Source organism: Puma concolor, chromosome C2 (assembly GCF_028749965.1).
Source record: "Puma concolor isolate L17-30 chromosome C2, mPumCon1.1.hap2, whole genome shotgun sequence".
Lineage (NCBI taxonomy): Eukaryota > Metazoa > Chordata > Mammalia > Carnivora > Felidae > Puma > Puma concolor.
Window position 1 is genome coordinate 112107672 of NC_141675.1, and position 15987 is coordinate 112123658.

Below are 15987 nucleotides of genomic sequence, written 5' to 3' on the forward strand. Positions count from 1 at the left end.
CGTTCACTGTAAAAATTAAAACCAAATTTAGAACTGCTGTTTTAGTTTCTTTTGGGTTTGGTCAAAGTAATTTGGTACACACCCATCAAAATGTCCAAAATTAAAATAGTGATAATTCCAAATATATAGGATGGTGGGAATACAAAAATGATACATTGGTTTTGGAAAAAAAGTCGGTCGGTTTTTAGAAAACTAAACACGATTCAGCAATTCTACTCCTATGTATTTACTTAAGAGAAATAAAAATATACATTCAGAAAAAGACTTGTATATGAATGTTTGTGGCAGATTTATTCATAATAGTCCCAAATAGGAAGTAGCCCCAGGTATCCATCAATAGAAAAATAGAGGTGCCTGGGTGGCTCAGTTGGTTAAGCATCTGACTTCAGCTCAGGTCATGATCTCACAGTTTGTGGATTTGAGCCCTGTGTCTGGCTCTGTGCTGACAGCTCAGAGCCTGCTTTAGATTCTGTGTCTCTCTCTGTCTTTCTGCCCCTCCCCTCCTTGTGCTCTCTCTCTCTCAAAAATCAATAAACATTAAAAAAAAAAAAGGAAAAATAAACTGTGGGGTATTCATATGATTTAATATTATAAAATGTTATGAAATAAATTTTACCCACCTCCCTCCCATTCAAATTTTGAAGCCCTAATACCCAATGTGACTGTATTTGGAGACATTCACTTTAAAGAGGTAATAAAGTTAAAGGAGGTCCTAAGAGTAGGATCCTAATCCAGTAGGACTGGTGTCTTTATATGAGGAGGAAGAGACACTCACAGAGGAAAGAGCATGTGAGGACACAGTGAGAAGGTGATCATCTGCAAGCCAAGGAGAGGGGCCTCAGGAGAATCCAAACCTGTTGACACTTTGATCTTGGGTTTCCAGGCTTCAGAGCTGTGAGAAATAAATTTCTGTTGTTTAAGTCACCCAGTCTGTGGTATTTTGCTATGGCAGCCCTAGGAGACTAATGTACTCAGCAATAAGAAAAATGAAACACCATGCATCAGCATGGATGAATCTAAAAAACACTGTACCAAATAAAAGAAGCTTTGACCAAAAGAGCATATGCTATATGATTTCACTTACATGACATCCGAACAGTGATTGGTCCTGGGGCATGGACTGTGGAATAGTGATATGGAGGTGGTGTGGGAGGATTTTGAGGTGATGATAATCTGTAGGGGGTTTTGTTACAAAATTGTATGAATTTGTCAAAACTCTGTGAATGATACCTTTGACATTTGCATTTTACTGTATGTTAACTTTACCTTGAAAGAAAAAAAAGAAGATCTTTCAATACTGAACTTCAGTTAATGATATGCATGCTGAAGTGTCTGGGAGGAGTGTACTGATTTTGTTAATTACTTTGAAATGTGTCAAAACTCAGGTGACTGAATGGATGAATAGTGTTTCCGAACACATTGCCTGTCAAATTTGGACTTTGAGGACACTGAGGGTGTAGGCCTGCAGAAAGTAAGGAAAATCTGGGCCACTTAGGTGGCTCAGTCAGTTAAGGGTGCATCTCTTGATCTCAGCTCGGGTCTTGAACTCAGAGTTGTGAGTCTGAGCCCTGTGTTGGGCTCCATGCTCAGTGTGGAGCCTACTTATAAATAGATAGATAGATAGATAGATAGATAGATAGGGAGAAAAATCTTATTGGAAACTGGAGGGAAGGGTATTTTTGTTATGTAGTCGTACAAAGTTTAGTGGTACAAAGTAGTGTTGTCTGCAGCTATGTGGAAAATAGAAAATGTGTCCAATACTATGGGTAATCCAGCAAAGGAGATCCAAATAGCATTGAATGTGTCACCTAATTTCTTCTTGTGGCTTACAGTAAAATTTGAAGGAAGAAATTAAATTGAAAGGACTATCAAAGAAGTCAAGGTATAGGAGTGCAAATCCATTTGTTAAGACCTCAGAAAGAACAAAGGTGGTACCAAACCAATTTGACAATAAATTTCATATATTTAAAAAAAAAAAAAAAAAAAGAACAAAGGTGGCACCTCAGAGTACTATTCAGTCTCGTAAGATCTCTTTAAAGAAATCAAAGATGTATCTCACAGATCATCTCAAACATGCCTCTAGGAAGCTTAAGAGTTACTGTCCCTCAATTCTCTCAACAGGGGCCCAAGATTGAGAAAAGTTTATCTTGAAAAGATTTGTGGGTGTGACTTCTGCCCAATCAAGTAAACCCAAGAAGAACCACAGAAGACCCAGAAAATTCTTAAAGGAGTTATATATTCAGAAATAAGTGTAGTTTGAGTTGAGAAGCTGAGAGACAGAATAAAATGAGGCGAGGTCTTTGAACCCTCAGAATTCCACTCTCAAAAAGGCCGAAAGAGCTTTTCCATTGCAAATCTATGCTAGCTTTCATTTTAAAAGAAAAGGTGGAAGGATGACTCAGAGGGCAACACAAAGATACCCAAAAGCAGAGCTGAGAACCATGGAAGAACCTAAGGAACCTGGGCCTTAAAACTTAATAAAGAAACTCCCAACATTTTCAAGTGCTCTGGACCAATGACCCCTTGTATCAACTACTTGAATAGAAATGCCTATAAAGGTTATTCTATGCCTGTATTTCCTTAGTTTAATAGGTTGAGAAGAAATGTTCTTAAGAAGCCTTATTTAGGGAACTAAACCCAAGGACCCTTAAATACCCCTGCACCTGATTTAGACAATGAAATTCTAGGCACTGAGCTTAAGCTGTAAAGGGAGAGGACTTTTGCTTTCTTTGTGAGGAGTGAATACATTCTGCATATGGGAGGGATATAAATCACTGAGGCCAGAGGGTAGATTCCAGGAGAGCTACTGGTGATCACTATCTCCAGGTCTTCATTCCCACTTTTTGAATTACTGACTTGATTCTAACAGAATAAGGTAGAAAGGATTAGAGGTCAGCTCTGAGATCAAATATAACATAAAAAAGACTGGTTTCTGTGTTGAGTGCTCTTGCTTGCTTCTGCTTGGGTCACTTAGCCTGAGGGAAGCCAGTGGCAATGTTCTGCGGTAGCCCTGTGCAGGGGCTCACATGGTCAGGAATTGAGGCTTACCAATAAGGAGGTCAAGCCCTTCAACTCCAGCCCGCAATTTGACTGGCACCTCATAAGAGATGGATAGCCAGAGAGACTGAGCTAAGCCATGCCTGTGGGATATCAGAAACTCTGATATAATTTATTTTTCTGTTTTAAGCTATTAACTTCTGTGGTAATTTGTTAGGCAATAGTAGATTAATACAAAGAGGAAAAGAATTGAGACAGTTGCAAGGAAGAAGGTAAATCATTGGGTGGATAGGACATAGTCCTCTTTTAAAATAGTCAAGAATAATCTTGAAGATGAAGAGTGGGAGAGATATGAAATTATCAATGCTCAAGTAAGTAAATATTAAGAAAATACAACAGTGAGAAAGATGAATAGAGAGGGAAAGGGATAAGTACTCTTACTGAGGAGTCCTTTATGATCTGAGGAGATAAACAGATTAGGCTACTGTTAAAAAAAAATGTGGTTTTTGAGGGAGAGAGGATGGGTTATGGAACCATGGCGGCTGACATCATGGAGGCATCTATGAAAAGTCACAAAACCCCTCATAAGGAATTATATTCTGGGAACCATAATTACAAAGTCACTAGGGTTGGCTCTGAAGTGACTGATGTTGAGGAGGGAAGAGGATGATGCAATCTCTAGAAGTAAGGAAATTCATCATTTTTTTGGAAGCAATATCTGGAAAAAAAGAAGTGTTGGCAAATCTTTATACTAACATTATTAAGGAGGCCAAGGATGATTATTTAGATGTGAAATGGTTGCTAGAGATGATGTAGTTGCATGGGTAAAAAACTTTTATAAAGTTATAAATCTACTGCTGGAAATACTGGACAGATGGGAGGCATGGACTCAGTAAGAGGAATGTGAGGCCCAGGGATGGCAAAGGAGGGAACATGATCTAACTCAACAGACACTCTTACCTGGTGATATTTAAGCCTAAATGTATATTACAGCTGGCAGCATAATGCCAGGAAGTTTCTATACAAGTATAAAAAAAGCCTAAAGAACAGTAAAGCAACTAAGCAAATTTGAAAAAAAATTCAAAACTTAAACATAGCACAAAAGAATTTATTTTTTCTTTTGTTTTGACCCAGGGGAGGAATGTAATAATTACTATTAAAAAACAAATACTCTGTTACAACTGCCAAATGAGTCCAGTGCCTAGCACTGTGATAGGTACTACAGTGAACACAAAAGAAACCTTGGCCCCCAAGGTGCTTATAAACTGATTGGAGACTTAAGCCCTATGCACAGAAGCAACTATAGAAGGATTCAAGAAAGGACAGCCTATCCATAAGAAGGTCATCCTTGTGATAGTGTGATGATTTCCAGAGGGAGAAGAGTAGCTGGAGAGAGAGGATGGGGAACCCAGAGAGGAGCCAGAGGGACTGTTTGGGCAGTCAGGGGTGGCAGAGGAGGGATCCCAGCTCTGAATGTCGAAGTGGGAGAGTCTTTCAAGGAAGGGGCTGGAAGAGGGACATTGGGTCACCTACTTCTGCAGACAGCAGATGGCTCACAAGTAGAGACACAATGAGCTGAGATTGGAAGAGTGGTGAGAAAACTAGGATCTTGGTATAGGCATCTTTTCTTTCATTTCACAAATAATGAGTGTCAATTTTGGGTGAGGTTCTGTGCTAGGTGCTGTGGAGATGCACAGTTAAACTCTGTCCTGGAGGTATACAGCTTGGTGGGGGAACCAGGAGCTAGATGAAGAGCACTCATATGAGGCAGAGGGCACAAGAAGATTTCCCTGTGAGTTCTCTGGCCAGAGAAATGAGGATAGACATAGAGAAAGGGGATAGGGCATTCTGTCAGTCTAAGACTTGGATTCTTTAAAGTAATTTGGTAGTGAAAGAAATTAGAGCAAGAGAAAGGTGGTTAAAATGGGCAGTACAATCTTAAACTTTCATAATTCTTTTTTCTTGGCAGAAAATAGCAATGGCATGTGGCCAAGAAAGCATATGAGGACATGGTAAATCTGATTTTCCTAAATTGAAAGAGAAAGGACAGGTGAAAAGGGCGATGGTAGCAGCAGCATCCTCAGCACCTGGCTCACAGCCAGACAAGTGGGGCATGACTCCCAGAACCCATCTCTGTGAGTCGCAGGTAATTTGTAAAATGGGGTACCCCCTATCTCATAGGGCACAGGGTACCCCTTACTTTACAGTATCATCTGAGTCATGGTATCTTGCACAGTGCCTATAGTGAGTGCTCAATAAGTGATCTTTATTATTGTTAAAACCTAGGTTGACAAAAGATAGATGAATGCTCACAGAAATGGAGAATGTATTTCACTTTCTCCTCTCCCATTTTTCCTTGTTCTTCCTATGATTCTCTGCCATTTACCTAACTTAATAGTTGTGGGAAAAGAAGAGTCAAGGAAGAAGGAGCTAAAATAAAAGGTGGAAATTTAGTAAAGTGGATAAAAAGACAATAAAAAGAAGTAAAGGTAGAGGCTTGGGAAAATTTAGTCTTTCTGCACTGAGTCCTGAAAAAGTGAGAAACAAGCAAGAAGAAAATCAAGAAAGAAAGGAAAAAGAAAGTCAATGGAGTCTAAAGAAAGATATTTGGAAACAAGTTCTGTAGGTAGGCACTACAGAGGCAAAGGTCAAAGAAGCATGAATATGGTGTGGTCAATGGGATAAGCCAAGGTAAAATTAAACTTCACCTTGGTGAAATAAATGAAAAGGCTAAGGATGTTAGCCCGTAGGCCTCTGAAGGAATAGTTAAAACTAAACCTGAGGGGAGAGTCTGGGAAGATGGCAGAGTAGGAGGATCCTAAGCTCACTTTGTCCCATGGCTACACCCAGATAGCAGCCACATCAGCGCAATGAATGCAGAAAATGCCAAAGAAAGATTAAAATCATATTATGCATCTTTTCTGATTAAAATGGTATGAAACTAGAAATTAATCGCAAGAAAAAATGTGGAAAAAACCCACAAATACATGAAGGTTATATAACATGCTACTAAACAATGAATGAGTCAACCAAGAAATCAAAGAGGAAGTAAAAAAAAAAAAAAATACAGGGAGACAAATGAAAGTGAAAACACAACCATCCAAAATCTTTGGGATGGAGCAAAGCACTGAGGAGGGAAGTTTATAGCAATACAAGCCTACATCAAGAAGCAAGAAAAATCTCAAATAAACAACCTAACCTTAGACCTAAAGAAGTTAGAAAAAGAACAAACAAAGCCCAAAGCCAATAGAAGAAAATACATTATAAAGACTAGGTCAAAAATAAACGAAATAAAGACTAAAAAAACAGCAGAATGGATCAATGAACCCGAGGCTAGTTATTTGAAAAGATCAACAAAACTGATAAACCATTACTCAGACTCATCAAAAATGAGAAGACACAAATCAAGTCAGAAATAAGAGGTGAAATAACAACAGACACCAGAGAAATACAAAGGATCATAAGAGAATATTACCAAAAATTCTATGCCAACAACTGGGACAATGCAGAAGAAATGGATAAATTCCTAGAAACATATAATTTCCCAAAAGTAAATCAGGAAGAAATGGAAAATTTGAACAGACTGAACAGCAATGAAATTAAATCAGTAATAGAAAAATTCCCAACAAACAAAAGTCTTGGACCAGACAACTTCACAGGTGAATTCTATCAAACATTTAATACCTTTTCTTCTCAAACTATTCCAAAAACTAGAAGAGGAAGGAATGCTTCCAAATTCATTCTATGAGTCCAGCATTACGCACATACCAAAACCAGATAAAGATACTACACGTAGGCCAATATCTCTGATGAACATCAATACAAGAATCCTGAACAAAATATTAGCAAACCAAATCCAACAGTACATCAAAAAAAATCACCACAATCAAGTGGGATTTATTCCTGGAATGCAAGGGTGGTTGAATATTATCAAGTCAATCAATGTGATATATTACATCAACAAGAGAAAGATAAAAAGCATATGATCATTTCAGTGGATGCATAAAAAGTGTTTGACAAAGTACAACATCCATTCATGATAAAAACTCTCAACAAAGTGGGTTTAGAGGGAACATACCTCTCTACATAATAAAGCCCAAATATGAAAAGCCCACATCTAACATTATACTCAATCATGAAAAACTGGGAACTTTTCCTCTAAGACCAGGAACAAGACAAGGATGTTCACTCTCACCAATTCTATTCAACATAGTACTGGAAGTCCTAGCCACAGCAATTGGACAAGGAAAAATAAATAAAAGGCATTCAAATTGGTAAGGAAACTTTCACTATTTGCAGATATCATGATACTATATACAGAAAATCTTGAAGACTCCATCAAAAGTCACAGGATACAAAATTAATATAAATAATATTTTTTTTGCATTTCTATACACTAATAATAAAGAAGCAGAAAGAGAAATTAAGAAAACAATCCCATTTATAATTGCACCAAAAATAATAAAACACCCAGGAATAAACTTAACCAGGAAGGTGAAAGACTTGTCCTCTGAAAACTATGAAACACTGATCAAAGGAATTGAAGATGACACAAACAAGTGGTAAGATATTCCATATTCATGGAATGGGAGAACCAATATTGTTAAAATTTCCATTAATTTCCCCAAGCAATCTACAGATTTAATGCAATCCCTATGAAAATATCAACAACATTTTCCACAAAACTAGAACAAATAATCCTAAAATTTGTGTGGTACCACAAAAGACCCTGAATACCCATAGCAATCTTGAAAAAGAAGAAAAAAATGGGGAGTATTGCAATCTCAGATCTCAAGATACACTACGCAGTTATGGTAATCAAAAGAGGATGGTACTGGCACAAAAACAGACACATAGATCAATGGAACAGAATAGAGAGCCCAGAAAAAACCTATGCTTTTATCCAATTAATCTACAACAAAGGAGGCAAGAATATACAATGTGAAAATGATAGTCTCCTTAACAAATGGTGTTGGGAAAACTGGACAGCTATGTAATTAGCGATACACATGAAAAAGAATAATATTGGACCACTTCTTTACTCCAATGGACCACTTATTTATACTCCACAAAAATAAACTCAAAATGGATAAAAGACTTAAATGTAAGACTTGAAAGCACAAAATTCCTAGAGGGAAAGAAAAAAAAGGCAGAATCTCTTTGACATCAGCTATAGAAACATGTTTCTACATATGTCTTCTTTGGCTAGGGAAACAAAAGCAAAATCAAACTATTGGGACTACACCAAAATAAAAAAGCTTTTGCACAGAGAAGGAAATCATCAACAAAACAAAAAGACAACCTACTGAATGATAGATGTTTGCAAATGATACACCAAAAAAAGAGTTCATATTCAAAATATGTAAAGAACCTACACAATCCTACACCAAAACCCCCAAATAATCCAAGTAAAAATGAGCAGAGGGCATTTTTCCAAAGTAGACATACAGATGGTCAACAGAGACATGAAAAGATGCTCAACATCACTAATCATCAAGAAAATGTAAATCAAAACCATAATGAGATATCACCTCACACCTGTCAGAATGACTAAAATGAAACACACAAGAAGTAACAAGTGTTGATGAAGATGTAAAGAAAAAGGAACCCTCTTCCTGCACTGTTGGTAAGAATGTAAGCTGGTGCACCCACTGTGAAAAATAGTATGGATGTTCCTCCAAAAATTAAAAGCAGAATTACCATAAGATTTAGTAATTCCACTACTGGGTATTTATCCAAAGAAAACAAAAACACTAATTCAAAAAGATACATGAACTACTATGTTCACTGCTGCATTATGTACAATAGCCAACATATGGAAGCAACCCAAGTGTCCACCCATAGATGAATGGAAAAAGAAGGTGTGATACACACACACACACACACACACACACACACACACACACACGAATATTACTCAGCCACAAAAAAAGAATTAAATCTTACCATTTGTAACAACATGAATGAACCTATAGGGTATAATGCTAAGTGAAGTAAGTCAGTCAGAGAAAGAAAAATACCATATGATTTCACTCATATGTAGAATGTAAGAAACAAAACAAAGGAACAAAGGGGAAAAAAGAGACAAACCAGAAAACAGACTCTTAACTACAGAGAACAAACTGGTGATTGCCAAAGGAGAGGTGGGTGGAGGAATGGGTAAAATAGGTGAAGGGGATTACGAGTACACTTATCATGGTGAGCAGTGAATAATGCATTGAATTTTTGAATCATTATATTGTACACATGAAACTAATATAACACTCTATGTTAATTATAGTTGAATTAAAAAAGTAAGATAAAATGGGGCTCCTGGGTGGCTCAGTTGGTTAAGCCTCTGACTTCGGCTCAGGTCATGATCTCGTGGTTTATAGGTTCGAGCCCCATGTCGGGCTCTGCACTGACAGCTCAGAGCCTAGAGCCTGCTTTGAATTCTGTGTCTCCCTCTCTCTCACCCCTCCCCCCTCACGCTCTGTCTCTCACTCCTTCAAAAATAAATAAACATAAGAAAAAAATTTTAAAAAAAGTAAGATAAAATAACAGCAAAAAGAAAAAAAAAAACCTGATATAGGACCTTGGAGCAAAATATTTAATGGCTGGAGAGAAAACCAAGATGATTACATATTAAATATGCATATCTTTCCATATTCTCCCATCCCTCAAAGAAAAAATAACAAAATAAAAAAGATGAAGTGTTATTCACTATAATAATGATCACTTTGGTGTTTACTCTTTGCCAACCACTGTTTGAAGTACTTAACAAGTATTAGTTATTTAATCTCCACTGCAACTCTGTGAGGAAAATATATTTATTATCATCATTTTACAAATAAGGAGACTGAGGCACAGAGAGTTTAACTTGCTCAATATCTCACAGCTTGGAGGTAGGTCACCAGTATGCTAAACTGCTTCCCACAATTATCTGAGCCTGGTTACAAACTGGGTAGAGTCACCCTCTCATGGAATGAGTTTAGGGCCACTTACAATAAGACCACAAATCATTACTGTGAAGAAGATGATAATTTTAGTTTGATAGTAGATAATCCTTTAAAAATCCCACATAGTTGGGGCACCTGCGTGGCTCAGTAGGTTATGTTTTGACTTCAGCTCAGGTCATGATCTCATGGTTTGTGGGATTGAGCCCCATGTTGGGCTCTGTGCTGACAGCTCAGAGCCTGGAGCCTGCTTCAGATTCTGTCTTCCTCTCTCTCTCAGCCCCTCTCCTGCTTGCACTCTGTCTCTCTCTCTCAAAAATAAATAAACATTAAAAAATTTAAGAAAAAATCACACATGGTTACCAATCCGGTTTGAGAGACACATAATGTGAAAAAGCTGCAAATGGATGTGAGTGGCCAATAGGAAGATTAAAAAGGAAATAAAAGGTCATAAATCCAGGGAGCAAAATATATCAAAGGCCACTTTTGGTAATATTGAAGGCAGAAATCCCTTGATAAATATTCATACAATGGACCATAATGCTAGGTAGACATGAGACCCTGGGACCTGCTGGCAGCATGGCATGGTACTGTAATCATGCACTGGTGTGCAGGGTAATCTTGCATGTCTTTATGCTATTTGTCTTTTCCTAGGAACTGTACCAAAAAAAGTAATACTGGATTTTTGGTAAACATGTGGTACAAGAATCTAAGATACCATTATTGTAAAATATATTTATATTATAAAAAAAATTTAGGGGGAAAAATAGACCTTGCTGGTTTATAATTAATGAAAACATGGGTGTTTACAAAGGCAAAGAAGATCTAGGCTTCCACAAACCCCACTAACTGATGTTAAAGAACAGGGAATGCTGTAGAGGGGTAGAAGATGATTCTAGAATCCAACAGTTGTGACTCTCCCACAGTACGGTCACCTGTTTGGTTTTCTTTGACAGGGCAGGAACTGGAGCTGTCTCCTGCTGCATCATTTCTGTGTCTCCTCTTCCTTCACCATCTGATGCCTCTAGGAAATATAAAGTTTAACAATTAGAAAAGCATCTCTCTCTCTCTCTCTCTCCCATTGCTAGTGCAATCTTGGTACTCCCTTTCTAGAAGTTTCTATCCTTGACTCAATAATTCTAAGAAGCTGAATTCAAGGAAATGATCCAAAATGTAGAGATTTAAACACCAAGATATCAGTCTTTTCTATAAAACTGCAAAAGTGCAGATTATCCAGATGCCTAAGATTTGAAAATGTTTACTTATGGAGCACTTATACTGATCTTACAGATATTAAACTTGTCATATTCAGATAAGAAAGTTGCTGTTTGGAGGGGTAAAGCAATTTGCCCCAGGTCACGCACCCAGATCTATTTGAGTCCAAAGTCTTCTCTGCAAGCGATATTGCCTGTCCTGAAAACCAGCAGCTCTAGATACCTCGGCAATGGCCCTGGGGGAATGTTAAGAGACTGTGACAAAAGGATTATAGACCAATGGAAATACTTATTTTGAATATTTTAAATCTTTTGACAATGGAAAAAATTAATTCTTACTCTAAGACTCATGAAAAATGTAAGTTTTAACAGTTTTCCTGTTTATAAAGCTCTACTGAAGAAACACAGCAACTATAAATTTCTCATTTCCCACAATGCCATACTGCATTCCAGATTTTAGCAGTTGCTCCCTTTAAACACATATTTTGAATCTTTGAAAGGTTTTACTCACTTTCTTTGAATTTCTCTATGTATCTCAAAGTCAAGCCAAAATGTGAATTTGTGAGCAACCTTGGTTATAATTCATATTTAAGTTCAAATTAACCAATCTGGTAGTCCTAAGCTTTTAAATGTTTGCATATTATGGTGGTTAGTTTCCTATGATAACTTGATTGGGCCATGGGGTATCCAGATATTTGGTCAAACATTATTCTGGGTGTTTCTATGAGGGTTTTTGGGATGAGATTAATCTTTGAATGGTAGACTGAATAAAGCAGATTGCCTTCCCTAATGTGGGTGGGCCTCATTAGATGAAGGCCTGAGTAGAACAAAAAGGCTGACCTTCTGCTGAGTAATTTTTTCTGCCTTTGGACTTGAACTGAAGTATCAGTTCCTTCTGCATCTAGAGCCTGTCAGCTTTCAGACTAGAACTACACCATCAGCTCTCTTAGTTCTCAGGCCTTCTGACCAGGATTGGAACCTGGGTTCCAGCTGGCCACTTCAGAGTACAGATGTTGGGACTTGCTGGCCTCAACGACTGCGCAGGTCAATTTCTTATTTTACATATGGACAGATATAGATAGAAAAAGATACAGATATAGATCTCCTATTGGTTCTGTTTTTACAGAGAAGTGAAGACACATATTTCTAATTAGCTGTATAGCATGAAAAAAAGGATTCTACCCATAGACTATTAGCAGGTAGAAGATTAATAGGGCTTCTAAATGAGTGATTACGTTGGCATTAATAGCATTTATAGAACTTCTACTTCATTTATAGAACTTCTGCTTCTGGAAAGATAGTAATAGTAGGAGTAGTAGTATTTTTCCCTCTTCCTCCTGCTAAGTACAGCTAAAACTCCTGGACATTATATATAAAACAAACATAGAAAGCCTAAACGTAGAGAGAAGAAGGCACTTTGGGACTTTGGGGTATAAATGACATCACAGTAGTTAGTTTTCTGGGTTTTCTTTTTGCCTCATTATCTCAGGCTTGGAGCTAAATAAGCCAGCAACTTGGAAATGCCAATGGGAGCAGACAAAAAAAGCCTTACCAAACATCTGTTCTATTTAACAAAATGACCAGGAAAAAAGACAACACAGTAAGATGGAAAATGTTTAGACAATAACTATTTGACTCCAAACACCACCAAAAAAAACCAACCAACCAAACAAAAAAACCAAACTGGCTCCGCCCACATCAGCAAAGGCTGAGTGGGGAGCCTAGACTTTCACTCTTGCCAAGCTGTAATGAGGTACCCCAACACCTCCTCCACTTTCCACCAGGGTGTTATCAGAGATGGTCAAGCAGGGAATGAAACCCCAAAGGGATTTTCATCCCTTAAGGGTAGTAACAAACCCCTGTTCCCTCCTTCCATTACTACCACCACCATTGCAGTATCAAAAGAGACCATATGGTGAGCCTTGAATTCCACTTCCTCTGGGAAGTAATGAAGTGCACCTCTCCCTCCCCACTAGGATGGTATTAGAGGAGGCCTGGTAAAGTGTCAGCACTTTCCATATGGCAAAGTGGTAACAAGGTCACACTCACCCTAGTGGTTTTAACAACCACTAAAAAAGCTATACAAAGGGATACACTCAAAAACACATAAATAAAAATAGAATTTTGAAAATGTTCAAGGAACAAAAAGGAAAGAGAAAATAGAGAAACTAAAAACAGCAAACAGATAAACAGAATAAAATGGAAGATTTAATCCTTACATATCAATAATTACATAAATGTAAATGGCCTAAAAATGCAAATTTAAAGATAGAGATCGACAAAATAGATTAAAAAATATGCCATTTACAAGAAACTTTCCTCAAATGTAATAAGATATACAAGTTGAAAGCAAAATGATGGGGAAAATGTAACATAGAAATACTGATCAAAAGAAAGCAGAGTGGCTATATTAATATCAGATGAGTGGCTTCAGCGTAAAGAAAATTATCACAGAAAGAGAAAAATTACCATTCTGTAATGATAAAAGTGTGGCTGTATCAAGGAGATAAAGCAATCCTTAATGTGTATGCACCACATGCAGGAAGGAAACGCAGGAAGGAAAAACTGATAGAAATGAAAGAAGAAATAGACAAAAGTACAGTTCAGTGGCAAACTTCAAGAGTTCTCTTTCAAAAACTGAGTGAATTACTAAACATAAAATCAGCAAGAATATAGAAGAATGAAGTGACAACAATTAACCAATAGGATCTGATCAACATTTGTACTCAATACTCCACTCAACAGAACATAGTCTTTTCAAGTGTTGTGGAACATAGCTTAAGATACAGCATATTCTAGGCCATAAGACATCAACAAATTTAAAAGGAATTGATAAACACCATGTATAAAAGACTTACAGTAAACATTATACTTAATAATGAAAGGCAGAATGCTTTCTCCCTGATTGGGAACAAGGCATAGATGTCTGTTCTGACCGGAATTATTCAACATAGTGCTAGAACTTTTCATCAGTGCAATAAGGCAAGAAAGGAAAGGAAAGGCATATACGTCAGAAAGGAAGACATCAAACTGCCCCCATTTGCAAATGACATGATTGTTTACATAGAAAATCCCAAGAAATCTAAAAAAAGTCTACCCCCCAACTCCGAAACCGTGCTAGAAGTAATAAGTGAGTTTAGCTAAGCTGTAGAATAAAAGATAAACATGTAAAAATTTTATTTCTATATATTAAGCAACAAACATGAACACAAAAATTAAAAATACAATGCCATTTACAATTGCTGAAAAAAACTTAAAATACTTAGGTGTAAATTTAACAGAACATGTACGGGACATGCATGCTTAAGACTACAAAACACCAATGGAAGAAATCAAAGAAGACCTAAATAGAGGTGCCTGGGTGGCTCAGTCAGTTAAGCATCTGACTCTTGATTTTGCCTCAGGCCATGATCTCATGGTTCACGGGATGGAACCCACCATCAGACTCTGCACTGTCAGCAGAACCTGGAATTCTCTCTCCCTCTCTCTCTGAAATCAAGAGTTGGATGTTCAACAGACTGAGCCACGCAGGCACCCCTACCCAATTGATTTTTAACAGCAGCAATTCAAGAGAGGAAGAGTAACCTTTCCAACAAATTGGGGAAAAAAACCATAGGCAAAAAAATGAAGACTTACCTAAGTTTTACACCTTATACAAAATTTACCTCAAAAATGGATCACAAATTTAAAGGTAAAATGTAAAACTATAAAACCTTTAGAAAAAAAGGAGAAATCTTTAGGATCTAGGGCAAAGTTCTTAGTTTTGACACTGAAAGTACAATCAATAAAAGGGACAATAAATAAGTTAGACTTTACCAAAATCGAAAACGTCTGCTTGGCAAAGACCATGTTAAGGGGGTAGAAAAACAGGGTACCGAGTGGGAGAAATATTTGCAAACCACATGTCTAACAAAGGACAGACCAGTATCTAGACAAAATAAAGAATTCTCAAAATTGGACACTAAAAAACTAGGCAACAGAATTAGGAAATGGCAAAAGACATAACAGACATTTCACTGAAAAGTAAATAAGTACAGGAAGATATGTTTCATATCATTAACCACTACAGAAATGCTAATTAAAGCCACAAAATATCAGTACAAATCTACCAATGGCTAACATTAAAAACAGCGTCAACACCAAATGCTGATGAGGATGCGGAGAAACTGGATTTTCATTCACTGCAAGTGGGAATGGAAAATAGTACAGCCACTTCATTCCGCAAATGGAAAAAAGTTTGGCAGTTCCTTAAACATACAGGGGCCTGGGTTTCTCTGTTGGTTAAGTATCCAACTCTTGATTTTGGTTCAGGTTACAATCTCCCAGTTGTGAAATGGAGCCCCATCTCCCATGTGAAATGGAGCCCATGAATCCCCCTGCTTGGGATTCTTCTCCCCCTGTCTCTCTCTCTGTGCTTCCCCCACTTGAGCTCTATCAACAACAACCAAAAACATGAGACATGCAACTACTATACAACACAGCAATTGCACTCCTGGGCACTTATCCCAGAGAAACAAAAACTTAAGTTTAAACAACAAATTGTCCAGAAATGTTACAGCAACTTTATTTATTATTTATAATAGCCCCAAACTAGAAAAAACCCAGATGTCCTTCAATAGGTGACTGGTTAGACAAACTGTGATATATGCATACTATAGAATACTAATCAACAATAAAAAGAAATAAACTATTAATACATAAAACCTAAGATAAATTTCCAGAGAATTATGCTTACTGAAAAAAGCCAAGCCCCAAAGGTTACACACTGTGTGATTCCATGTATACATCATTCTCGAAATGACAAAATTCTAGAAATGGAGAACAGAATAGTGGTCTCAAGG

General features: G+C 37.2%; 1 protein-coding gene across 7 annotated transcripts in view; it reads right to left on the bottom strand.

Moving 5' to 3' along the window:
- Positions 1–15987, bottom strand: part of CMSS1 (cms1 ribosomal small subunit homolog) — a 382595-nt gene that overhangs the window by 21920 nt on the left and 344688 nt on the right. For all 7 annotated transcript variants that reach the window (XM_086675631.1, XM_086675633.1, XM_086675635.1 and 4 more), the window contains one exon: positions 10868–10956. In XM_086675631.1, coding sequence (XP_086531757.1) covers positions 10868–10956 — 89 coding nt within the window. The remainder of the gene's footprint in view (positions 1–10867; positions 10957–15987) is intronic.